Below are 27,310 nucleotides of genomic sequence, written 5' to 3' on the forward strand. Positions count from 1 at the left end.
TCGGTATCACAAAACTATGTGAATATTTCTAGTTAGCCATTTTTGCCGGCAGAGGATATAACTCTAATAGGCAGAACTATCTAGAAGATGTCTAGATAATTCCTATTTCCTCTGCATAAGATTCTATCCACAACAAGGAACATGGTGAGTTTGCCCAAATATTTTAGTTCATATTGCATAATTTTTTGGGTGCATCTAGGTTGATTTAGTAAAAGCCATCTGAAACAGAGAGTTGTATTACTATACAATTAGCTGGTTTTGATACCATTTTGACTATCATGACTGCATCCTACAGAATCCTACAGCCTGAGTGTAATAATTCAGGAGAATGCACTACAGCTCTCTAGCATGGAATTCTAAATGCCACACAAAAACTATAAATTCCAAGATTCATGGTGGTTATTGAAGTGATCTCAAATTGCAATAACTATGTAGTGCATGTTAGGGATACAAAGAATACATTGAAATTTTCTCTTCCCAAATTAAAATTAAATATTTGAAAGACTGTCTCAACACCTCAGACACCCCATGAGCAAGATGGAGAACAGCCATGAGATACTTTCCTCTTGAGACATTTTCCAGATAATGCACCACACTAGCTCTCTCTTCTGAATCTTACTAAGTAAGAAATACTAGAATGGTGAGCCTATGAGTAACTTGGTGTGACTCCACTGTCACCAATCAGATAACAGGTGTTGAAAGGAATGTATATCAAGAAAACATGTTAGTTAACTCTTCAGAAGTAATTGCTTTGGGGTTTTCTTTTTTCTTTGCAGACCTCATCCTCCTACAACAGCCAAGCCTGTAAACTGGTAAACACATCCATGTGACTAACTCTACTTTTGTCCCTTTGGGAGATCTGTCAGTGAATATATACTGCATAACTGCGTATAGACTTTATCACATGGGGAAAATTGGGGGTTTAAATGGGCATTATCCAGTGATATTCATGCAATCATGGTGAATGAAAATTTTCACAAACCATCGTGATTAAAGATTACTTATCCTGGGAATAACCAGCAAAAAATCATTCACAGGATTTCCCCATGAATGATTTGTTGCTGACTATTCCCTGGTTATTCCCGGGATAAGCCATCTTTAATCGCAATGCATGTGAAAATCTTCACAACAATCATGCTAATATCATTGGATAACACCCATTTAAACCCCTAATTTTCCCCATGTGTGATAAAGTCCTTAGTTAACCTGTGGTGGAGTGTTACTATCGTTAGAAATATTTGATGAGATGCTTTGACAAGAAATCTGTTCTAGGAATACTAGCAAGAGATTTGGCATCAATGAGGAGGGGGGAAAAACCCTCTCAATGAGCGGCACATTTTGCCCAAGACTAAAGGCCAATTTCTTTTTTTTATTTTTTTATTTTTGACATATAAAAATTGCAAATCGTACAGTAACATTAAAAATGCAAAAGAGCTACTACAACATATACAGATCTCACATAACCATCCTTAATCCTGCTCTCTATCATGTTACTATCCACTATGTACTTCCTTAGGCTGTAACTCAAATTCCCACCTATTGTTTCTATTAACAGTCTACTAACTCTCATTGTAATAAACAATTACATCCATTAGATCTATTAAAAATAAAATATATCAGTGCCTAGCGAAATAACTTTAAATTAAGATTAATCTTCATACCCAAATGCTATTTAAACCTCTATTGATCTGTTTCATCGTGTCTTTGTCTCATAATTCAAATGATCGACATTCCCTTTTCTCTCTTAGTATATAATTCTTCCAAGGGTTCCAAACCTCATAGTGTGTTTCTAATGTTTCTTTACTTAGTAGCACTGTCAGTTTTTGCATTTCGCAGATTTCCATCACCTTTAATCTCCAATCATCTACTGTTGGACTATCTTCATTCTTCCAAAGCTTGGCAAAGACCATTCTGGCTGCGACAATGAGGAAAAATAGAAGTTTGTCTTGATTTCTATCCAAATTTAGATTATCTGAAAGGTTTAGAAGATACAGTCTCGGGTCCATCCTTTTTACCATTTCCAATATTTTCTTAATTTCCTTATGTATGTTTTTCCAATAATTTTTTTGCTTTAATACAGTTCCACCAGCAGTGTAGATATGTACCAATATGAGACTTACATTTCCAGCAACTATAATTCTTATTTTTAAACATTTTGGCCAGTTTAAAAGGCGTTAAGTGCCATCTAAACATCATTTTATAAACATTCTCTTTTATAAGAACACATGGTGTGTATTTAATTCTTACCTGCCATATTTTTTCCCAAGATTCTAAATGAATTGGTGTGTCCAAATCCTTTCCCCATTTTACCATATATTCTTTAACTATTTCTTTTTCCAACTCCAATTTCCTGATTAAATTATATAATTTTGAGATTTGTTTCTTAGGGTCTTTCAGGATTCTTTCTAATTCCAATTCCATTGGTCCAAATCCCTTTTCTTTTGAGTCTAGTATAAAACGTTCCTTTAATTGCCTATATGTAAACCAGTTACCTGTACATGTAAATCCTTCTTTGTTCAGTTCTTCTTGGGATTTTAGGATTATTCCTCCATCTTTTAATTTCAGTATATCCTTATATGTCACCCAATATTCTCTCTTCAGAATTTCCCTTTTATATAATGCTTCGTTTGGGGAAACGTGCATTGGTAAATGGGTACACCAAACCCTTTTGTATTTATTCCAAATTTTTAATAAACTTTTCCTAAAAATATGATTATCAAAATTTTTATCTACTTTCAGTTTGTCATAAAATAAGTAACCATGTAATCCGAATTTTAGTTCAAATTTTTCTAAATTAATTGTTCTCTTTTTTTGCAGTTTTACCCAGTCTAGTAACCAATCCATAACACAAGCATTGTGGTACCATCTTAAATTTGGAAATGCTAGACCCCCATTTTCTGTAGAATCATACAGAACCTTTAATTTTACTCTCGGTCTTTTATTGTTCCAAATGAAATTCGATATGTCTTTTTCCCATTTTTTAAATGTTCTCTCATTAATACTTATAGGAACATTCTGAAATAAAAATAATAGTTTAGGTAATATATTCATTTTAATTATTGACATCTTCCCAATCCAGGATAAGTTCAGATTTTTCCATTTTTTCAGATCAGATTTTATCGCATCCCACAATTTCTCATAGTTATTTCGAAATAGATCAACGTTTTTACTTGTTAGGGTGATTCCTAAATATTTCACTTTTTTCACCAGCTGAAAACCTGATTTTTCCTCCAACTGTCCTTTTTCCTCTTCATTCATATTTAACGTAAGAATATTTGTTTTTTCAACATTAATTTTGTATCCCGCTACTTTCCCAAATTTTTTAAATATCCTTAACAAAATGTCTATACTTTCAATTGGATTTGTAATAGTTAGGACCAAATCATCGGCATATGCCCTCAATTTGTATTCATCCCCTCTTAATTTATAGCCTTCAATTTTTACATTTTGCCTAATTTGTATTAATAATGTCTCCAATATAATTATAAATAACAACGGTGAAAGTGGGCAGCCCTGTCTAACTCCCCTAAAGATTTCACAAGTCTTGGTTCTTTCCCCGTTTATTATAAAGCGTGTGTCTTGTTTTGCATATATTGCCTCTATTGCTTTTATAAACTTTCCACCAAAATCCAATCTATTTAAAAGTCCAATCATAAATTCCCAGTTCACATTGTCAAAGGCCTTCTCCGCATCAATAAAATAAAGAGCCAGTTTTTTATGAATTCTTTTACTGTGTATTTCTATCAAATTTACCAAATTTCTGATGTTATCTTTAATCATTCTACCAGGGAGAAAGCCGGATTGATCAGGGTGTATCCAATAAGTCAAAAAAGTTTTGAGTCTTTCAGCCAATATAGAAGCAAACAATTTGTAGTCCGAATTTAATAAAGCGATAGGTCTATAATTTTTAGGAGACGTTAAATCTTTACCTTCTTTTGGTAATAAAACAGTTGTGGATTGTGACCATGTTTGGGGAATTTTTCCTTTTAGAGCTTCATTCATAATCTCTACCAACTGTTTTTTAATAGATTCTTCGCATACTTTGTAATATTCATTAGTAAAACCGTCGGGTCCTGGTGTCTTTCCATTTTTACTTCTTTGTATGGCCTGGGATACCTCCCTGATTGTAATTTCTGAGTTCAAAATATTCCTTTGTTCTTCCGTAATTTTTTGAATTTGCAGTGAGTCTAAATAGTTAGTTATTTTATTTCTTTTCACTATGGGTTTCTTAAATAACTCTTTATAGTATTTAAGAAAACATTCCTTAATTTGGTTCTGATTAACAATAGATTTTCCATCTTCTTTCAATAATGTTATAGTACGTTTTGCCTTTTCCTTCTTTATTTGATAAGACAACAATTTCCCTGGCTTATTTGCAAATTCAAAAAATTTTTGTTTGGTAAATTTTATTTTTTTCTCCATTTGATCCACTAATAAATTTGAGATTTGACCTTGTATAAATTTTATCTCTGATAAAGTTTTCTGATCTTTAGGATTTCCTTTCAATTTTTTCTCTTTCTTTTTCAATTCTTCATTCAAATTCTCCAATTTTCCATTTCTATTCTTTTTAATTTCAGAGGTTTTCTTAATCGCCCACCCCCTTATTACAGCTTTGTGGGCGTCCCATACTACTTGTAAATTTGTTCCCTTATCCAAATTCTCATTAAAATAAGTATCGATTTCTTCTTTTAAATTTTTAATCAGATTCTCTTCTTTTAATATATTATTACTTATTCTCCAATTAAACTCCTTATTCCCTATTTTTAAATCAACTTGCACTGGGTTGTGGTCAGATAATATTCTTGGGAGAATTACAGATTTGTTAATCTTTGAAATCCAATGGGTGGAAACCAGGATCATATCAATACGTGACCAAGACTTGTGAGGATTGGAATAAAACGTAAAGTCTTTATTTGTTCTGTTTCTACTTCTCCAAGCATCTTCTACACCTAATGAATTCATCAAATCAAAAAATTCCTTTGGAAGTTTTCTCTGTTGTTTCTTAGTCTTTGTCCCAGAAGATTTATCTATTTTAGGGTCTATAACCCCATTCCAATCCCCTAACAATATTAATGAATCAAATTCTAAATCAGATATTCTATTCTTAAGTTTTTTATAAAATTTATTTTTATTTTCTAATGGTCCATAAACTCCCACAATTAGTATTTTTTGACCTTCTAAATTTAAATCTATAATAACATAGTGTCCTTCTGGGTCATTGTAAACTTCCTTCGCTTCATATCTGGAATTTACATAAATTACCACTCCCTTTTTTTTAAATTTGGAGGCCGAGATGAATTCTTGTCCTAATTTAATGAATCTTAGATGTTTTTTATCCTTTTGTTTAATCCTTGTCTCCTGAAGACAGATCACATCCAATTTAAGTTTTTGAAGATAATGACATATTTTTCTCCTTTTCTGAGGCGTGTTTAAGCCTTGTACATTCCATGATAGTAATTTAAGTTGATTCGACATGTTTAGACTGTATCTTATAAACAAATCAGAAGAGAGAGTATGGTTTATTCTTTATTTCAAATACTTAAGATAGAGGGTAAGGAATTTATTTCGTTCTCAATTAAAAAACCAATGAATAATAATATAGAAATAAGGTAGGTGTCAACAATAATTTTCCTTGTCAAAATGTTCCTTCAGTTTCTGCTCTCTTCTCTTCTCTTCTAATCCTTTCTTCTTCTGTGAAAACTTCTTGTATGTTAATATTTGAACTTGCCAAATTCCCCAGATCTAAATCTTCTTGATTATCTTCTTCTTCAGAGATTTGCTCTTCATCATCATTTTCTTTATGTTCTAGGACAATCCGCAAACTGTTAAGCTCTTTCCCTTTTTCGGTAGTATTCCTTTTGTGGTTTTTCGCCTTTTTCTTTGGTTCTTTCTGTCGCTTTCCTTAAAAATGCTTTAGCTTGTTCCGGTGATATAATTTTTATTCTTTTTTGGTTCCACCAGAAGGTTAAACCTTCTGGGGACTCCCACCGATAGGGAATGTTTTCTTTCCTTAGGAAGGAGGTCAGAGAAGTATAGTCTTTCCTTTTTCTTAATATTCTTCCAGGCACATCCTTCAGCACTTTAAGCTCCAGGTCTTTATATTTGAACGGGGTGTTGTTATGCGCTGTTAGAAAGTGGTCTCTCACCCGTTTTCTCACAAAGTAAATTGCAACATCCCTGGGGAGACCCTTTTGTCTTGCCACTACAGAATTCACGCGGTAGATTTTATCTATCTCCTCCTCAAAAAAGATGGGGTCCTTTTTCAGAAAGATTGCAATTTCTTTTATTAATTTCTCCTCCAACTCTTCGTTTTGTTCTTCGGGGAGGCCTCTAATTTTCAGACATTTCTCTCTTAATTTCTGTTCCCATACCGCCTTCTCATCCAGTTCTTCTTCTCTTCTGCTGGCAAGTTTTGCTAAATCTGATTCCAATTTTTCTGCTCTAAATTCTACAATCTCAATCCTTTGATTAATTTTTTGGTTGTCTTGAATCAAAGTGTCCACTTTCTTATTAATCTCTCTTAAATCTGCCCTTATTTCTTGTTTTATCTCTTTTTTAAAATTATTCATCTCCTTTGCCAAACTTGCGGAAAGATTAGTAGAGAGATTTTCTATTTTTTCAAGTAGTAATTGATTCATTTCTTGGGGTTGAATTTTGTCAATTGAAAGTTTTCTCTGATTTTGAGCTAACTGATTAGCTTTTTGTGTTTGTTGTCTAGTATTAATATTCATATCACTTTCTTATATTTATCCTTTAAATCTGTAAAAATATAAACCTCCAACACCCGGAAAAGATAGTATGAGAGAGAGCAGCGAAGAAGAAAAAAAATGGTAATTAGGAATTAATAACACGTTATAAGTACACACTCAGTCTAAGTCAAAATTATCCTTATAGATAACAATATAAACCCTTCTGTAAAATGTCTATGTTAAATTAGCGCTATAATCTTGCCTCCCCCTATCTATCTCTTCCTATTAATACACAGTTTCTAGGATCTTTCTAGGATCTTTTCAAACCAATATCTATAAAGTTCTTCCAATACTTCTCTACTTTTCTCTAACAATCCTTTAAATAAGCACCTACCCTAACTTACAAAGTTTCACCATATACTTCCAACTGTTACCTTTACTTAATAATATCAACTAAATTTTAGTATTTATCAAATACAATGCAGTAAGTTCCTCTTTATTCTTTTTTATCTCCCCTTTTCTTTTCTTTTTTTAGTTATTTTATTATTATTATTATTATTATTATTAATATTTGTTTTATTTTCCCTCTCAGAAACCACCTTTCAGCCTTCAATTCCAAATTTCATTACATACCCCCTTATATTTTGAACTCAATTAGAATCTTTTCCGTTTCAAAAAGAAAAAAGAGAGAGAAAAGAAAAAAAAACGCACTTAAAATGTCCTTTAGACCTTCTTCCTTCTACCTCTGCTTCCTGTTGCCGCTTTGTAGTTTTCTGTCCGTTTTGACCTTCTTCCGCTGTCGCTCTTTCCTTCACGTCGTATTCTTTTAGTCTATAGTCCTCCAGAACTGTCTCCTTCCTATGGCTCTCTATCTTTCCGCTCTATGATATATTCCCTCTGCCGCACTTCCGCTTTTACCCTTCTTCCTTCTTCCGTTGACGCTCTACACTTTCAGTCTCCGTTTCTTCTTAGTCCTCCAACAGCTCTTCCGTCGACGCTCTATTCCTCCTCTTCCTAGTCCTTCCTGCTACTGGGCTTCCGTCTCCCTCCTTCTTTCACCCCGCCCGTCCTGAAGCACACGAGCCGCGGCACAGTCACTCCTCCACCGTCGCGTCCTCCCACTTGTCTCCTTCTCTGCCTGTTCTTATCTCCTTCAGGTAAATACTCAAGGTCGGGGTTATAACCCCACTAAAGGCCAATTTCAAAGCAATAACTATAGCACCTGAATGAGTTTAGGCAATGGACAGATTTCAGGCCTCTGGGATCTAGTTTGTTCTTTTGATGACCCCAGGATCAATGGGAACCAGCTAGAGCTTTATATAAAGGAAATTCACATAGAGTTGGGGATATACCCCAGGATTTGCTTAAGTACCAAAACTGAATAGATTTCGCAATCCTTCCAAATAAAAGTCCTCTCCCATTCTTACTGCAAACTATCTTTATTTCTGCAGTATAATTTACTGCAAAAGAAAAGTAATTTTGTTCCTGCTGTTGTTAAACAATTGAGAATCATAAATCCTTGATGATCAACTGCAAATCCTCCAGATTTCTAACAGATCCAGGTAGAAGTATATCTTCTACCTATCCATGAAGTATAAGACCAAAATGTCAAACTCCTGTCTCTGTTCTGAGGTTTAATATGCACTGCAGAAATCATGCAGTTTGACACCGTTTTAATTTCCTTGGTTCAATGCTTTGGAATTCTGGGAATTGTAGTTTGGAGAGCTATCTAGCCTTCTCTCTCAGAGAGCTCTGGAACCACAACAAACTGCAATTCTCAAAATTCCAAAGAATGGAGCCATGGCAATTAAAGCAGTGTCAGACTTCATGATTTCTACAGTGCAAATTAAACCTGAGTTTGCCTATGCAACTGTGTATGAAAATAACTCTTTATCTGTAAAAAATAAGAGCTACTCCTTAAATATATACAGCTACTGGAGAGGTAACTGCTGTAATAACTGACACATTTCCTAGTTCATACAATATTTTCAGTGTAGCACTGAACTGTAGAATTTGTAGGGAATGAGCTACATGGTATTAGGGAGTAATCGGTTTTGTGATGGAAAAGGACTCCAGAACTCAATTTATTACAAAGTTTATTGGAATTCCTGAAGTGACTTCAGGTACCTCATGAGCCTGCAGTGCTTGAGACAGGGACCTTCACAGAACAGGAGGAGTGGGAATCAGGTGAACCTCTAGATGAACTGTTACTTTGAGCAGCCCTTGTTGCCATAGTCAGTAGTGAAAGATGCAGGGAGTTGCAAGGAGGGCCATACAATCCCCATCTCCAAGTTATAGACTCCTTTCATTCCTATGTCTTTCCTAAAGTGAAAGTCATGGAGGCCAATAGAGGTTCTGCAGAGCAACATCTGCAAGATCTAGTGCTATTTCTTTGTCTCTTCCACTTTTGTTTGATGGGAAAGAGTTTCATCTGTCTCATAAGCTCCAATTGACTCATTTTGCAGGAACAGTTCCATTTAACCATCTGTTGTCCACTTTATCAGCTGCCTTTAAAATACTTCAGTTTCTCTCCTCCTCCCTTTCCCTTTTTGTTCTCAGCTTTCTTCAAGTTGCTGCAAACTGAGGTCAAACTGCAAAAGTAGTTTGTACTCCATTAACTCAGCAGGGGGAGAAGGGGGCAAAATCTTTCCCTTCCCATTAAGCTCAGCCTCTCCTAGCTTTTGTGATCTTCTTCCTGAATAACTTTTTTCATCCTGCCCACACTCTGATGTTTGCTTGACCACATATGAGCCAGTTTTCAGCTGTGAAGTGTTGGATGGTATGCCATCTGGTGAAATGCATTTGGCTCTCTGAAAACAAAAATGAAGACTAACCATTTCCAGTTTTCATCACACCATCATTTAAAAAGAGAAAAATGTATTGAACATATTTATATAACTATGGTATTTGCTAATTTAAGATGACCAACTTTCTGCTTTCTTTGCAGAGTATACAGTCTACTTCATCACAGAGCAGTAGTTCTTATGGTTCTCAGGTAAATTAACAACATTAAGTTCTACTGGTTTTACTAGAGCTTCTTAGAAACCATTATGGTTACTTCAGTGCCATGTGGTTTGTTGCATGATAAGTGCCTCCCATGCTCTATTAGTAAAGTCAGAATGAAATCGAAATTCACAAGGGAGGGAGCTGATGATGCGCCTCCTTCCAATTACTTTGGTTTCTGGGAGAGGCAAAGCAAGCCTGGGAACAAGCTTCTTGTAGACTCCTCCCATGTCCTAGATTCTTCAAAGCTGTAGTATTTTCCTCCACAAGTGTTTCAGTCAATGTGCACATGCATAGCTGATAGTTGACCCATGGAGTCATTTTCAGAGAGCCCAAATCACACAAATCAGGTTGTCAGTAAGAAGGACAAAATGGAAAGAGGGTACATCTAGCCCCCTGTTTCTACCATAACATCTGATCGGTGTGATTACTGTTTTTATAACGATAGCTTCCTACATGGAGCTCCACTGGTTGGATCAGTGGGAAAGGAACCATGTACATAATGTTGATTTGTGGTTATGGATCCCCATCTACCTGAAGTCATTTTATTGCCTGAGGTAGTGCAGCAAACAGTTACACCAACAAGCCAAGTAAAGTGGCTAGTACCCAGAGCCAGCAAGATTATCTGGGCCTATGAGGCAAAAAATCCCACAAGTACCTCTCCTTATCCCTGACAGTAAAAAATACAAAAGGAACCAAGTTAATTACTACCAATTTGCTGCCCTTTCATGACACATCAAAACTTCTGGCTGATGTCACTCCCTCACTCTGCCTAATGATAGGTCAGGCTTTGCTGAACCTGTCGATTATATGCCTCTGAATGCTTTTTCTATAATATTTCTTCTAGTCTTAAAATGCAAGTATAATTAGCATTTGGGAAGTCAGCTTTCCCCCACTTTTGCCTCATAAGTGGTTTAAGTATTTTCAAATCAGTAAAGGCTAATTATCCCTAATCTGAAATGCTTTGAACTAGAAGTGTTGTAGATTTCTGATTTTTGTTTGAATTTTGGAATACCTGTATTTGCATATACTATACGTACATAATGAGCTATCTTCAAGCTGAGACCCAAGTCTAAACACATAATTCATCTATTTTTCATATACACCTTATACACATAACCTGAAGATAACTTTATACTACAGTGGGGCCTCCGCATACGCGGCCTTTTTTTAAGCGGCTTTGAGCGTACACGCTCAAGCCGCTGGGCGCACGCAGGGCGGAAGGGGCGGCGCGTCCCATTCAGTTGAATGGGCGCACGCGCCCGTTGCGCCCCGTGCACCTCCGCGCTGCCGTGCACGAGCCCCATTGTTTACAATGGAGCTCAAGCATAGGCGGAAATCGCCATACGCAGCGGGATCCGGAACAGATCCCCCGCATATGGCGAGGTTCCACTGTATATTTTTAAATAATGTTGTACATGAAACAAAGTCTGTGTGCAGTGAACTATCAGAAAGCAAAGGTGTCGCTACTTCAGCCACTCATGGAAAGGTTTTGGGTTTTTTGAAGTATTTTGGACTTCAGGATTCTGGATAAGGGAGAATCAGCTTCTGTTAGTAGAGAAGGCTCTCCTCTGTTTTACAAAATTTGTGTTTCTTAGCAGGGTGGAACCTCTGTTATAGTCAGTAGCGGTGGATCCTCTCCTTCAAGCAGTGGCAGTGGAACCAAAATTATATTTGGTGGCCGTGGATCTTCTGCATCTACTTCCTCTACTACATTTGGCAGCAGTGGTGGATCCTCTTCAGGTGGTGGCAAAGGGGTCTCTATCACATTTGGTGGGAGTGGACCCTCTCCATCAGTGAGCAACAGTGGATCATCTGCTACATTTGGCAGCAGCAGTGGATCATCTACTACATTTGGCAGCAGCAGTGGATCATCTACCTCAAGTGGCGGCAGGCCTTGTGGTCAGGTTAGACCCTTTTGGTACAAATCAGTGTCAAAACAATTTTTTTTTAAAGAGCAGGTCATATCTTATAGTTGTAAGGAAATATTTCTTATATTTTCCCCTATTTATGTAGAGGACGTTATGCTATAATAGAAACACTGGTTCATTTTAACAGAGGGACAGTTTACATTAATGCTATACCATACAACGGTTTAGTATTATGAAAGAGAACTGCAGTAAACCTGACGCCTTTGTTTCCAGCATAGCTGCAAGGAGATCAGATACATCTTTTTCTATTTTAGATTAACTTTGCCATATTGGGTTACCTGAAACGTAAACCACAATTAATCCTAATTGTGGTTTGTTCAAACATGTTGGCTTCAAGATGAGTTGTTTCGACAAGCATAGTTAATATTAATGACAATGGGCATGTTTAAATGATACAGTAAGCCACTGTTAATTTTTTTTGAAAAATGGAAGCAAGTGCTTCTTAACTCATGCTGTGTTAGAAGAAGGGAGAGGAAGAAGTATGCAAGCCTGAGATTCACTGAGGTTTGTTCTTGGGATGCTAAACTATGGTTTATTATTATATGAGAACCAGTTCATTATTTCCTTACGTCTGAAAAAAAAGCTGTTTGCTTATTATAATATAGGAAATACATCAGCATTGAGATTTGTATAATAAATAAATTTCATTGAAAATCAATGTTGTAATAGTTAATTTCTAGCAAACCATATTTATCCTTATTAAAGAACACGGAGCAATTTCAAAATGGGATAGTATGTCCAGTAAATATTTTCTGATCTCTAAACTAGATAATTAATGTACAGCTACTGTTGTAATTAATTTACAGAAGCTTTTCCTGCCAGTTAACAATGCAGGAAATAAAGGTTCTCCAGAAATAAAGGTATCTTTATGGGGTTTTAGAAATAAACAATAATTTCATTCTCTTCCCCCCAGGGATTTACCTATGATGGCAGTCCTTGTAACCAGGTAAATTTTCTTTCTTTAAATTCTCTGAAAAGTTCTTTTGTAGCAGATAATGCATGCAGTGGTTAGAGATCCAATTTTTAGGCTCAACTAGCATAGACACAGTGAATGAATGGGACTTGGTAAATCAATGAGCTACATAATTCCAATTAATTCAATAGGACTAGTTTAAGTTAGAACTAACAATTAGAGTTAGCTCATGGTCTTCACACAATCACATGATAATGACGATATAAAAATGGCAGAGAAAAGCAATTGTGTTCCGCATACATTCATTCTTGTATCTTTAATATATTGTTATTGAATGTTTTGCTCATGCTCCATTTCAGCGCTACTGTGCATGTCTGAAAATCATGGTTCCATCCCAAACAGAATAAAATAAACTTGATCTATTTCACAACATTATTTTACATTATTTTTATCCAGTTGAAACAGAATTGTGCCATACACCTGAAAATAAGAGAGAAATCCACTCCAAAAACAATCATAGCAATGAGAATGAATTGCCTGTACCAAAATGTAGTCTGGGGAAAGGGCCCAGATTTGCTCCGCAATAGCGTGAATGAAATGTTAGTGGCTTCCACACCTTTGCAATAGTGTTTCAGTCATGCATAAGAAATAACAACAACAAAAACAACAATAATAGATATTATTACTGTTCAAGGTATAGTCTGCCCTCCGTGTCCATAGACTTGCCATCCATTCATTCAGTCATCTGTGGACAGCAAGCCCATGTTGGTCCCAATGGCGGCACGTGCACGCAGCCATGCCACCATTAGGGACAATGAATACCGTTGTCCCTAACACCAGTGTGGCCACATGCATGCACCACCATTGGGGATAACTTGGGCTGTCCCTAATGGGGCACAGCTCATATATGTGCCACAATTGAAGTTCCATTGACCCTGATGGCGTCTTGGCTATGTGGCCACACCGTCATTGGGGACAATAAGGATTCAAGGATCCTCTGATTTTGGTATCCACGGGGAGAGTGGTGGGATAGATCCCCTGTGGATACCAAGGGCTGACTGTATCACAAAATTCTGTGTGATAATATATGTCTCTATATTGTTTAACTGAAGATATCAATCATTTGTTGACCAATTTCAGTCATACTGTCCTCATCTCATCTCATCCACTTTTTGGTGTTCTGAAAACTTGGGCAACACTGCCCTCTGCTGTTTTTCACAAATCAAAGCAGTAAGACTATTAATGTAATTATTTGATATTTTTACAGTAAGCTAATTGTTGTTTTTTATAAAGGGTGGACAGAGTGGATCATACGGTGGTGGAAGCCAATCTGGACAGGTACAACTTCTTATAATTACGTTTATATATCTTTGGAGATTATCACATGGGGAAAAGGACGTCCTTTTCCCATCCTTCTCACATGATTGCACGAAAGATATTAGATGATGTTGCATTTATCTGATCATTATCCCATCACTGAAGTAGAATTGTCTTGTCATTTTTCATTAACGGAAGTTTCCGTTATTCAAAAGTGATAGAACAATTCTACTTCATTGATGGGATGATGGGAAAAGTGTGACATGTGTGATAGTTTTTCGCACAATCACGTGATAAGGATGGGATCTGCTTTGCTCCCGTCCTTTGTCTCCCCCGTCTGATAATCTCCTATAAAACATACAACATAGTAAGAGGGAGCATGCAAAGAGGTTTTAAAAAAATAATTTTTGCTGTTGTTGTCATGTGCCATCAAATTATTTCTGCTGTATGGTAATTCTGGTGTATGGTAATACTTATGAGATTCTGCTCATAATATAGAATGGGTGAACAACTTTGGCAAATGGAGGGAAGGAGTTACTCCCAGAACCTCCTACAGGCTGCATCAGGCCTGAAACTGTTAATTTAAAAAAAGGAAAACTTGAAATGCAAGTGACCACTTTCAGGCTTAGTATTTCAGTTTGCATGGGGGATTTCAGTTTATCTAAGCCCTCAGCCAAACCCATTTTGACCACACACACAAAAAAAGTCATTTTTGTGGTTAGGGGATGAGGAGAAGGTGTGGGGTACACAAATGTTCTGGAATGCACACTTTTAGCCTCTCTCTGATTTACAAATTGGCATTTGCCAGATGTATTACAACCATCTTTTTTTAATTCGTAAGTGATCTCTTTACAGGGTGGCCAGAGTGGATCATACGGCGGTGGCAGCAGCCAGTATGGGCAGGTAAAAACTCTGGGAAGATACTGTGCGTAGATGTTATATAACATATGACTTAGTAAAAGAAAGTATGCATAGAGATATAGATTGTTCCTCAAAGTAGATTCATTGTTCTTTTGCAATATATTAAGATAGTCCTGTTTTCTGTACAGGGTGGACAGAGTGGATCATATGGCGGCGGCAGCCAATACGGCCAGGTAAAAGCTATTTTATATAGTGTGTATAAATAACCTATTTAATATATACTATGGTATTATATAGCCGACGCAGATGTAGATTAGCAATTCTATATCTAAATTAAGCCAGAACAAGAGAATCTGTGTTGGTGGGACAGCCACTATGACAGCTGTTTTATTTAACCCATGGCTCAGTGTGGAGGCGAGAAAGGCACAATTAGAACATACAAAGGAAGCCAAAAACAAAAGAAGAAATGGTCACAGCATCCTTGGAAATGTTGGAAATGCACAACAATGTCATGTCTGAAGGCAACCAAGGCTGCATCCGCACTGCAGAAATAATCCAGTTTGCCACGCTATTTTAACTTCCATGGCTTAATACTGTAGAACTTTGGGAACTGTAATTTTGTGAGACATTTAACCTTCTTTATAAGACTTCTCTGGTGCCATAACAAACTACCAATCCCAAAATTCCATATCACTGAGCCATGGGTACCTGTTAAATAAAACAGTTGTCACAGTGGCTAACCCACCAAAACAGATTCTCTTGTCTTGGCTTAATTTAGGTAAAGAATTTCTGGATTATTTCTGCAATGCTGATGCAGCGCAAACCAGCAACCTTCTGTGCTGTATTCCAGTTATGGAATACCTTTAAAGTTATGGAATACCTTTAAAGCTCTGTTCCTTTAGAGCTATGTTCAGTGCCAAAGTTATGACATTCCAGCACTAAGGAAAAAAAACCATGTTTGATTTTACATTATTTTAATCTCTTTTAACTAGTTTTAAACTGTTTTCTTTTAACTTGTCAAATTATTTGATATGTTTCTAGTGTGTACGTTTACAGTGCTATAGCAATATACTATAATAATAATAATAATAATAATAATAATAATAATAATAATAATAATAGTGTTCTAAAATGTAAAAATTGCCACATGTTGAGGGGCCATTGGGCCATTTTAGGCCTAGGAGAGGTTTTTATTAATAAACAAGAAGTGAACGGGAAGCAACCTGTTTGTCTCTTGTTTTAAAAATGGCCACAACACATGGCAAAAATTCCCTCCTTGCTCCTGGAATGCATTGCAAGGAAAGTTGTGTGTGTGTTGGAGATGTGCAGGGAATATACGGCCTCCCAAGATCTCCTGGGAGGCTAATGTGGCCCCTAACTTTCCCAAGTTATTCATCCATATCCCATTCATGCCTCGGTCTGAAAAAGAGGTTGACCACTCTTGCCTTGGGAGATGGATTTAGAAAGTAGAGGTTAGTTTTCAAACCCCAGCAATTAGAAGAGTGGAATGGTTTTCTTCATTTATTTAACCAAGAGAGTTAAATAAAAAGTAATTTGAAGTATTATTTCACTCGTAAGTATAGAAACAGAAGCTTAGAATAAATAATAAATTTACTGGTATATTTTTTAAAAACCTAGGAATTATTTTCTTTACAGGGTGGACACAGTGGATCATATGGGAGCAGCAGCCATTATGGACAGGTGGAAACTTCTTTTCATATATACCATATATACTTTAGTATACAGGGAGAGGTACACAATTGAATAAGAGGATTAATACTTATTTCTGCTCCTGAATATGGAAATATAGCTTTTTTCAAATATATTAAAGAGATGCTTTTGTAATGATTTCTATAATATTTTTAATGTTCTCTGTACAGGGTGGACAGAGTGGGTCATATGGCAGCAGTAGTCAATATGGACAGGTAAAAACACTTGTAATATATATAACACCTGGCTCCCATCTATCTATCTATCTATCTATCTATCTATCTATCTATCTATCTATAAATATAAATAAATAAATAAATAAATAAATAAATAAAATAACGACTAGTTTCTGCTTCTAAAATAGAAAGTAGCCTTTTAAAAATATATTAATATTTTTGCAATTAATAACTGTAATAACTGTATTCTGTGCAGGGTGGTCAAAGTGGATCATACGGTAGCAGCAGCCAATACGGACAGGTAAAATCCTTATAAGAGGATTAATACTTATTTCTGCTCCTGAATATGGAAATATAGCTTTTTTCAAATATATTAAAGAGATGCTTTTGTAATGATTTCTATAACATTTTTAATGTTCTCTGTACAGGGTGGACAGAGTGGGTCATATGGCAGCAGTAGTCAATATGGACAGGTAAAAACACTTGTAATATATAATATATATATATATAAAACACATGATAATATATATAACACCTGGCTCCTAGCTAGCTAGCATCGATCTAGCTATCTAGTCTAGCTATTTATCTATCTATATCTTATCTATCATCATAACAATAAACAAATAAATAAAATAACAATGGCTAGTTTCTGCTTCTAAAAATAGCAAGTAGCCTTTTGAAAATATATTCATATTTTGCAATTAATAACTGTCATAACTGTATTCTGTACAGGGTGGTCAAAGTGGATCATACGGTAGCAGCAGCCATACGGACAGGTAAATCCTTATATATAATACATAAAGAATTAATGCTTTAGTGATGATAATGTACATAAAGAAAGAGAAGACAAAACTGAATAAGTACATGTTGAGTGATCCTTTTTCCAGAATTCCAAAATCTCGAAGACTCCAAATCAAAACGTGTTTTAACTACAACTCAAATTACTTAGGGGCTAAAGAGACTGGCACTAACTGCACGCCAGCCGGCTCTAACTCTTCCCTGATGCTGGTGTCATGCCCCCACCTGACTGCATGACAGGTGGTGTCATGCCATTTCTTTGGGGCAGCGTTTAGATGCGCTGACCAAAGAATCGATTGAAAGCTGTCGCCGCAGTGGCAAGGTTGGCTTTTGCCACTTTAAAAGGGAGCAGCATTATGCCATTTTTTTTTAGAGTGGCAAGCACGGTTTGGGCCCACCGCATGCAGTTGCTGCAGGCCTGATCCACTCCCTTGGACACCACTCCTTTGGAGCCATCGGTGGAGCCCCTTAGTATATTGTTGTTGTATACCTTTAGTCATTTCTGACTTACGGTGACCCTAAGATAACCTGTCGTGGGATTTTCTTGGCAAAAATTGTTCAAAGAAGATTTATCACTGCCTTCCTTTGAGCAGAGAGCATGTGACCTGCCCAAGGCCACCAGTGGGATTCATGACTGAGCTGAGAATTGAATCTTGGTCTCCAGAGTTGTAGTCCAACAATCAAACCACTATGCCAGTGATGACAAAACTTTAAGGGGCCAAGTACCCAAATTAAAAGGCACTCTGGCACCAGATATTACGTGTGCTGGGTGTGGGACTCTGCCCCTGGGAGGGACTTCTGGGGGGGGACTTCTTACCACCACCCTCCTGGCCCTTCAGCTGCCTCCTGGAGACAGCTGAAGACTCAGGGGTGGCAAGGGGGGGGGAGAGAAGCAGGCACGTGCCTGTCCTCCTCCTCCTCCCCTGTAGCCTCCTGGGCCTTTAGCTGGCTCTCTGGATTTAGCTGAAGGCCCAGGACAGCAGGGAAGAGGAGAAACAGGCCTGCATCCTGTTATTCTTTTGCCCTTTCTTTGCCCCCCTGCCTATCCCTTCTCTTGCCTCCTGTGTTTAGCTATCTCCAGGAGGACAGCTGAAGGCCCGAGAGGAGAGAGGCGCTGAAGGCCAGGGAGAGTGGGGGGGAGCAGGTGTGCACATGTTCCTCGCTTCCATGCCACCACCATGCCTTTAGCTGTCTCTGGAGAGGCAGTTGAAGTGATGAGAGGGCGGGGAAGAGGGGGAGCAGATGCGTGCCTTTTCTCCTCTTCCCCTACCCGTTGGTTTCTTTGCGTGCCCTCCAAAATGGCTTTACATGCCACCGATGGCATGCGTGCCATAGGTCCGCCAAAATGGCACTATGGCCATGCTTGTTAGGAGGCAGGCGAGAGATGTGAGAATCTGAAATGGTGGTTAGTCCATGCTTCCTGCAATTCACAGATCCTCAGTCTCTCTCCAGCCTCATTATGTCTCGTTACATCTATTTAATACAGGACTCCAAAATCCAAAAACATAAAATAAAATTTTAAAAATCTCAAATATGGAAAAACTTTTTGTCCCAGAGAAATACGTCTGGTTCTAGCATTTGGATGAGGGTTATCAGCCGTATTATGTTATTTATGCCTCTGAATCAAGAAAGTTCTTTTGTGCAGATATATTGAAGGGTTCTTTCTGTAATGAGATGTTGGGAAAGGGGGACGAGGGCGGGACAAGAGGAGGAGACGTAAGGATGGGCAGGGAGGTAAAAAAACACAAACATCGTAGAATAATAAGTATAAAAAACTTTTATAAGCAAAAGTATTTAAGAGAGACAAGAAAAAATATAAATAAGTATTATGTTTATTTCTCTGGAGAATCTAGAAAATATTTGAGCAGATATAAGTAAGGGAACCTTTTGTAAAGTAGTAGAGTACTATAGCGGTGGACAAATGGATGGAGCAGCCAGTATGGGAGAGAAAAAATTCATTATAATAAAATGTAAAAATCTAATTAAAAGAAAAGTAGTTCAGAGACACGTTAAACAAAAAAATAGTACAGTAGCCCGCAGAATGAGAGAAAGGGATGCAGATATAAAGGTGACCTGTGTAAGAATAGGTGGATGAGGGGTGCGAGGGCTAATGAGGTAGCAGCCAAGTGGCAAGGTAAAAACTATATAATCAAATATTAATAAATCCATTTAGTCTGATCCAAAGTATTTACAGAGACACATAAACAATTAAAATGGGTATTCATGTTTATGCAGATATATAAGTGATCCTTTTGGATTCATATGTAATTTAGGGTGGATCATATGGAGGTAGCAGCCAATATGGACAGGTAAAAAAACCAAAAACTTTTACTATGAAGCAAATTCAGTCAACCCACCATATTCACAGGTTCTTTATCCACAGATTCAACCATCCAGAGTTTGAAAATATTTTAAAAATATATAAATTCCCAAAACCAAACCGTGATTTTACCATTTTATATATGGGACACAATTTTATTATGCCATTTCATTTACTGAGACTTGAGCAGCCACGGATTTTGGTATCCACGGGGAGGGGGGGCTGGCAGTTACCAAGGGCCCTCTGTATTTAATAAATGTATTGATTATAGACAGTATACAATTAGATACAGAAAGCAAAATGCATGTTTATCTGTATTTCTCCTTCTGGATATAGAAAATATCTCATTATATTAAGGTGATCCTTTTGTACATCATATGTCATTTCTGCACAGGGTGGACACAGCGGATCATACGGTAGCAGCAACCAATATGGACAGGTTAGAAATATTTTGTTATGTATATTATTATTATATATGTGTAATGTGGTGTTGTGTTGTGTATTATATATGTGTAATGTGTTGTTGTGTGTCTTCAAGTTGTTTCTGAGTTATGGCGACTTTAAGGCGAACCTATTGTGGTGGTTTCTTGATAAGGTTTGTCCAGAGGGGATTTGCCTTTGCCTTTCTCTGAGGCTGAGAGAGTATGACTTGCCCAAGGTTTGAACCTGGGTCTCTAGAGTTGCAGGCCATTAGGCAGTTCAAACTATTACACCATGCTAGCTCCATATGTAATGTTATGATACTAGTATATATTATACAGAGAGGTAGGCAGTTACATTCCATAGTTTCATTCTTGGGTAAGCTGTTTTGAGGGGATGGAGCTAATCAGAACAAAGCTCTACTGAATCAGATTGATTTTCTGAAACTGTCTCAATGAGGGCATAGGCCTAATTTGGGCACTGAAATACCCTTGGTTGTCATGTGAGGTAACTCCTATTGGGAGAAGAATGGCCAGAGCATAACCCATTTAATTCTCCACCCTGATTTGATGGCTTCCAACTTATCATGGTATCTTTCTGGAGCAGCTGAGTTTGGAGTGGGTTGCTGTGAGTTCATACCTGGACTCATACTCAAAGCTGGGTTGTTCATTTCTAGAACGAGAGTTCTGGGGTGGGGTCTGATCGTGTGGCTTCTTCACTTCTTTAAGCCTCTGTTTTATTCTCCATAACATTTACCCCAAACCACTGAGTTTGGTCATTTGTGACATGCATTGTCACCAGAAAGCCGATGGCATGGAGCTCTCTTTTCCTTCTCTGTACAGCCAGGTGTGGCTGCTAGGCTAGTTGTATCTGCTGTTGCAGTACACTAATTTGTAGCACACTGTTCTGTAAAGAGTTACAGTCCTCTTCTAAAACTGGATGCATCGATTTGAAGCTTCTGTTATCCAACTATTTATAGCCAGGGTTGTATCCCAGTTGTTCTACAGTTCTCAGTTATGTGCTTACAATAATTTTGACCCTTTTGAAATGCTGCAGACTAAATTTCACAGAAGTGTACAGCTGGCCTTCCCCATTTGATTTTCTGCGGATTTGATTAATGTGTTCTCTCTAGGAATCTCTATGGCCTTCTGTGCGATTCTGCCAGATGTTGACCACTGAGTCATGCTGGAAGACCTAGAGATTCCTAGGAAAAATGTTTCTCTATTCATTTATAGATCCTCCAGCACAATTCTATAGTGAGCTTCTACTTGATGCTAACCATAGAGTTGTGCTAGAGGACCTAGGGATTTCTTGAGAGATGATCTCTCAGATTAAAAAAATAGTCTGTTTTATTTGCAGTTTTTCCACTTTTATGAGGCTGCTGCACCCCTAATCCCAGCAAATATGAAAGGCCTGCTGTATTTGCCATCCCATGCTGTGTACCCAACACAGCCTTGCATCTTGAGGCATGCCTGACCTCTACTGAGGGCTGTGCCTCGGTTCTTATGATCAATTACTGGCTAAGCCTCATTTTTTTCCCAATTGAACCGGCTCCTCTAATGCTTGCCAGTGGCTTTCAAACCACATGGAAACAGTTAATTTTTTTCAAACAGGTTTACATCTAGTGCTTTAATAGCACTTGGCTACAGTAATGTTAAATCTTTCATCAAACAATGAATAAGGGACACAGAGTTACAAAATCACTTGTAGTCATCAAATACCCCATTCTTGGAATTACTAGGAATGTTTTTGGCTGCCCCAGTTATTTGACAAACTTAACAATTTCTAGCCATGTGGGGCTGTGGGATTATGAACAAACCTTGGGTTTAGGTAAAGTGTTGTGACTGAATTTCTTTCATTATTTAATGTGAAATTTATGTGTTGATTGTATTTCATGTTATTCTGTTTTATGAATCTTATGGTAAAAACTATCTCTCTCTTTTTTATGAGAGTCTATGACTGCTATAAAGTATTGAAACTGAATTAGATTGGGAGTCCTCTTGAATTCATCCCTGTCATTAGAACTGGGATGGGGAATGTGTTGCCCTCTAGATGTTTTTAGATCACAACTTCTCTCATCCCTGATACTTAGTGTTATTGACAAGGGTTGATGGGAACTGCAGTCCAAAGACATACACATTAGTCATGCATTAAAGGCTTAAGTACTTTGACATAGAGCACTTTTTACCAATGTAGGATTATATTATCTGGAGGCGGATAACCTGGCTAACTGAAATAACCCATGCTCTGGTAGCCTCCCCCCTCCATGAATTACTGTAAATCTGTTGCATGTGGTTAACCTTTGAAGGCAGTCTGGAAACTTCAAGTGGTGCAAACTGTGACAATGGCAGTTTTACCTGAGACAATGCTTCAGATTACACTGCTCCCTTTTCACATTCACTGTCATCCAGTTTATTCCAGGACTCAATTCCAAGAGCTGGTTTTGACTTAGAAAGTCTGACATAATTTAAGATCCCAGTACCTGGTGGAATGCCTCCTCTCCTAAGTGACTGTTCATACTTTAACATCATCTGTGGGGACCCTCCTTTCAGTCTAAATTTCACAGGAAAGCTATGGGGGAGAGATTGTGGATTTTAAATTGTGCTTTTTCATTTTTATGTCACCCCAGAGAACCATATTATTGGGTGGCTTTATACAAATGTAGTAAATAAATAAAAATAAATCTGTCTAAAGCTGTACTGAATGTAGTAGGACACAGATATCATCCCTGTGGCATACATGTTTATTTGTTTGTTTTTGTTTTATTATGTTTGTCAAAACATGACAGTGGTGCAGAAGACTTTAGTACTTCCATTGTGAGCAACACACACTGTAACACAATACTCCCAACTCTCTGAAACCAGTCATCTATTTTCCCCATGAATCAGTCCAAAATTCAATTGATCTTACTGTAACTTTTCATATGCTTCTACTCTTCAGTTTCAGGCTCCTGGTTCTATGATATTTAAGGTGGTTTTCTCATGAGATGCAATAATTTGGTTCTTTTCTCTCCCTTATTGGCAGGGTTCTCAGAACAGTGGAAGTTACAGCAGTAACAGCTGTGATGGAGTAAGTGGTCTTTTTGTAATGTACTCAGCCCTTGGTGTACTAATTATTACCAAATATTACCCCTTTACATATTCTGACATATAAACCCTGTTTTAGTGTTTGCTGCAAATAGTGTAGAGGTGCTCACATTTCTGTCCTCAGTTATAAGATGAACATCTGAACAGAATTATAATGTCCCTGGTGATAATAGTGGCCTTGAGAAATAATAGCTGTGTTTGGATTTCTGATCATTTATGGCTTATATCAGTAGTGTTATTAATAGTAACAACAATAAATGTTCACATTTTCCCTCTCCTCCATCTAGGGCGATGCTTCTACTTATGGATCAAAAGCTCTGGTAAATAATCTTTCTTTATGTTATTTTAAAATAGCAGTGTAAGAACTATCCTATCAGTTGGAATTGTATGAATTTAGTCAGAAGGCTAAAATTGTTTCTCAGGTCTGAATGCTGCAATCACCCACACTTTCAATAGCTCAACGTGTAGTTAACTTTCTGTAGGCCACCATTACAGACCATTCAGACTGCAATGTGAGAAGTATGCTGTAATTCTTATCCCTACAGGATTGGATTTCTTGCAGCTATGTTTACCATAATACTTGCCTTATTTCCTGATAGAAGGTGTTATGGGCTGAGAAAAAGAGAGTGGTGACATTTTTATATGGGCTTGAAGTGAACCCTATTGAATAAAAATAACAGGGCTAAATGCAGTATGTAGAGAGATCTTGTAGCACCTTTGAGACCAACTGAAAGAAATAAGTTGGCAGCATGAACTTTTGTAGGGCTGAACGCAGTTGTTATTCATGGAAAGTAGATCCACTGAAGTGTTGACTTGGCAAGTTCCCATTGATTCAATTGACTTCTCTAGTTGGGACTAACAATTGGGTTTAAGCCACAATCACTTGTAATTAAGTGATCTCAAGTGGTATTGCTTGTTATACCACAAGACTACTGCATAGCCATACAATTGTTGTTGTGTTGTTTTAGATTGCATGTTATATTGAGATCATTGCACACTTGCTATAATGCTCTTTCAGATTAGTGCAAAAAAGTGAGAACTCTTACAACACAGATCCATGATTATTACTGGATTTTGGCTCTTGAAAGCTGCTTTTACATTCACTTAGAGGTTGCCCATTCTCTGTAGAAACCAACCAGTGTGAACAAAGGAAGCCATAAGATACTTTAAGCAGTTGGCCAGTAATCCTTCAGATATCATGACTCTGTAGGCTATTTGCCCACTTTCCATTCAGATCTCTCTAGTGTCTTTACTTACTATTGGCTCTGGATGTTCTGAGACATGTATGGACATGGCTTCCTTTTAAAAACAGTGTTCTAAAAGCCTTAATGTACTAGCAAGGTTTATATATGCTTCCTCCTCACATCCTGTGAGGAGAAGAAGGATAACCAAGGTCTTTTGCAGTCCTTTCATAGGTTGTTTTGTTGTTGTTGTTTTTGATGCAATGTATATTTGCATTTTAAAAAAAAACCTCTAGGTGAGAATAGAAGGTTTCTGATGGTGTTTGGAATCATCCCTGAATCATCTGGAACAACAGAAATGTTTTCTGGTTATTTAAAAAGCAAACAACCTGTGAATTAAATCTACAAATACAGCATCCAGCAGCAACATTTACTGTCTAGAGACCCCCATAGTCTAGAATCCATGCTGACAAAAATGCTTTTATCAGAACATTATTCCATCACACTTGTTGACATTATGCTAGTGCGAAGCTGGATATAGGCTACAATCTGTAGAATTGTCTTGCACAGATCTCCCATAGATCAACACTTACATAAATTCCCTTGGTTCACTGGATCCATCTTAGTTGACATGAACAACTGGATCTAAACCTAATACAGTACTTTGTGTCTACTGTTATAGTGGCAATTAGGACTCAATAAGCTTTAGCAAAAATGGAGTGGGATGTAATGTGAAGCATTTGGCTATTGGGCTAAGTTCACTTGAACAGTCACAAATTGTGTGCACATGGTCTAGATTAGATAAGATAGAAGGCCATTATATTTTCATTTCATTTTATTTCATTCCACTTAATGTTTTTTTTTTAACAGAGCTCAACCAACTGCCGAGGCAAAAGGGATCTAGCAGCTCAAGTAAGTACTCTCTCTTTTGCCACATGCTGGATTTTCTTCAAATAAGTTTCTATAAAGCTTCTATTTATAGAGATAAGAATACAGAGGATTCATTCAACATCTTAATTTGGTTTTATGTTTTCCCTTCTACAGGATACATATAATGATTTCATCAGAAAGATTCGTGAAAAAAGTGTAAGTGTTGCACTGCCACCTCTGTAACTTCAGCTTTAATCCTGATTGACAGTGATTTAATTGGGGAAAGACTAATGCTGTTGTGCTCTTTTTAAAACAAATGGATTTGTAAAGCTATATCAATAGGATACATATACAACTGTTATTATCTCATATCGAATAAATAACCACAGTTTGGATTTATTTGCCTTGAGAAGGAGTTCTGGTTTCTTCCCACATCCTTCATCCACTATATTGAGTCATGGCATCATTATCAGCTCTAGTCATTTCAATACACTCATGATCTTCTCTGTGACTTTATAATTATTTTCATTTGATTTTTTAAATTGTCAATGTGTGCATACCCCCCCCCCCTTCTTCCTTCAAGAAGTTCAGGTGCATCTACAAACGATTATATTATTTAGGAAATGCCCATCGGTGTCATTGAGCTCCTCAAGGCAGTTTTATCTGGCCCCATCAAATTTCCATAAAGTTATAGCAAAGCATAGTAGTAGAAAATGTGTTTCCCACATAGGAAGCATTGTAAATCATAATCATAAATGTATCTAGGATTAATACTTTGTTTTCCCCCTTCCCTAGGCTCCATCTCATGCACCAGTAAGAAAGACTGGTACTGAAAAAGTAAGTGCTGTTCGTATTTCTTTCCTTGGCTTTTGACCATCAGTGTCTCCTGTATTACTGATATTTTGTTAGAACCCAGTGTCCTTTATAAAATTAGTTGTCATTAAAATTAAAAGCAAAACCAACAGCAATAGAAACACCAGTGCTACTCTACATGTTATAGAGAAAAGGAACTTCTTTCAGCCTGAGGATCAAATTCAGTTTGAGGAAGATTTTTGGAAGCACACTTCAATGATGTATTGAGCCAAATGCAAAAGGGTGCAACCAGAAATACCAGCCTATTTTGGCTTAAAGCTTTTACTAGCAGTACGAAGCCTTCAGAGAGGCATTACAACTTTTTAGATTTGGGAAAACAAAATATTTAAAAGTTGGGAAATCGACCAATCACGGTCCCATGCAGTGGCCATGTGGGGAAGCTCAGGAGAATTCAATTCTCATTGGAGAACCTCCAGATTCACCACCAAGATTTAAGGTTCCCCACCCCTGCTGTAGTATTATTTGAGCCCCAAAGAATTGCCTTTACAGCACAACCATTTCTGAGTGCTTATTGTTTGGTTTATAAATTAGGGGGTACATTGTGGTTGTTCTTGAGAAACTACTTCATATATGATTGCCACTTCTTTACTGGGCTCTCAGTAGTTGTTGGTGCATGGTAAACCATATATCTGACACAGTTAAGAGCCTGTCCCTGCAAGCTTTTCCATTGGTCTTTGGGCAATAGCTCAGGTGAACAAGTAATCTCAATATCCTTGTTGTTCTTTAGTGGAAGTAGTATGGCCCAAGATTGCACAGTTCCAGAACTACATTTGTATCAAACAAGAAGTTTAACTTGGAGGTTATATCTGTGATCTTCTAGCAAGGTTAATTTTTTTTAAGAGATGGGCAATAGCAAGTACATACTAGTCTCAGTATAAAAAGAAGGGTGGGAAGAATGGAGGAGCCTTGTGGCAGCTTTAACACTCATTTATTTTATTTTCACCTTTCATGTGTTACAGTTCACTTTGACTGCACCATTGCAGCGGAATTAGTGTAGTTTAACATTGCTTTAACTGCTGCTGATCAGTGCTATGGAATTTGTAGTTTTGTGAGACATTTAGTCTTCTTTATTAGAAAGCTTTGATGCCACAACAAACTAAGGCCCCATGCAGACTGGCATCAAAAATCTGGAAGGAACTGGGCTGATTCAGATGCCCCTCCC

General features: G+C 37.2%; 1 protein-coding gene across 1 annotated transcript in view; it reads left to right on the forward strand.

Moving 5' to 3' along the window:
• Nucleotides 1–27,310, forward strand: part of LOC121929013 (hornerin-like) — a 128,563-nt gene that overhangs the window by 26,503 nt on the left and 74,750 nt on the right. Inside the window, exons 19-38 of the mRNA XM_042464337.1 lie at nucleotides 777–812; nucleotides 9,637–9,684; nucleotides 11,291–11,599; nucleotides 12,537–12,569; nucleotides 13,830–13,874; nucleotides 14,709–14,756; nucleotides 14,903–14,947; nucleotides 16,371–16,415; nucleotides 16,595–16,639; nucleotides 16,857–16,901; nucleotides 17,029–17,073; nucleotides 17,333–17,376; nucleotides 17,639–17,720; nucleotides 19,672–19,707; nucleotides 20,113–20,157; nucleotides 23,163–23,207; nucleotides 23,512–23,544; nucleotides 25,276–25,317; nucleotides 25,450–25,491; nucleotides 26,071–26,112. Of these exons, the coding sequence (XP_042320271.1) occupies nucleotides 777–812; nucleotides 9,637–9,684; nucleotides 11,291–11,599; nucleotides 12,537–12,569; nucleotides 13,830–13,874; nucleotides 14,709–14,756; nucleotides 14,903–14,947; nucleotides 16,371–16,415; nucleotides 16,595–16,639; nucleotides 16,857–16,901; nucleotides 17,029–17,073; nucleotides 17,333–17,376; nucleotides 17,639–17,720; nucleotides 19,672–19,707; nucleotides 20,113–20,157; nucleotides 23,163–23,207; nucleotides 23,512–23,544; nucleotides 25,276–25,317; nucleotides 25,450–25,491; nucleotides 26,071–26,112 (1,155 nt within the window). The remainder of the gene's footprint in view (nucleotides 1–776; nucleotides 813–9,636; nucleotides 9,685–11,290; nucleotides 11,600–12,536; nucleotides 12,570–13,829; nucleotides 13,875–14,708; nucleotides 14,757–14,902; nucleotides 14,948–16,370; nucleotides 16,416–16,594; nucleotides 16,640–16,856; nucleotides 16,902–17,028; nucleotides 17,074–17,332; nucleotides 17,377–17,638; nucleotides 17,721–19,671; nucleotides 19,708–20,112; nucleotides 20,158–23,162; nucleotides 23,208–23,511; nucleotides 23,545–25,275; nucleotides 25,318–25,449; nucleotides 25,492–26,070; nucleotides 26,113–27,310) is intronic.

This window comes from Sceloporus undulatus, chromosome 4 (genome assembly GCF_019175285.1).
Source record: "Sceloporus undulatus isolate JIND9_A2432 ecotype Alabama chromosome 4, SceUnd_v1.1, whole genome shotgun sequence".
Classification (NCBI taxonomy): domain Eukaryota; kingdom Metazoa; phylum Chordata; class Lepidosauria; order Squamata; family Phrynosomatidae; genus Sceloporus; species Sceloporus undulatus.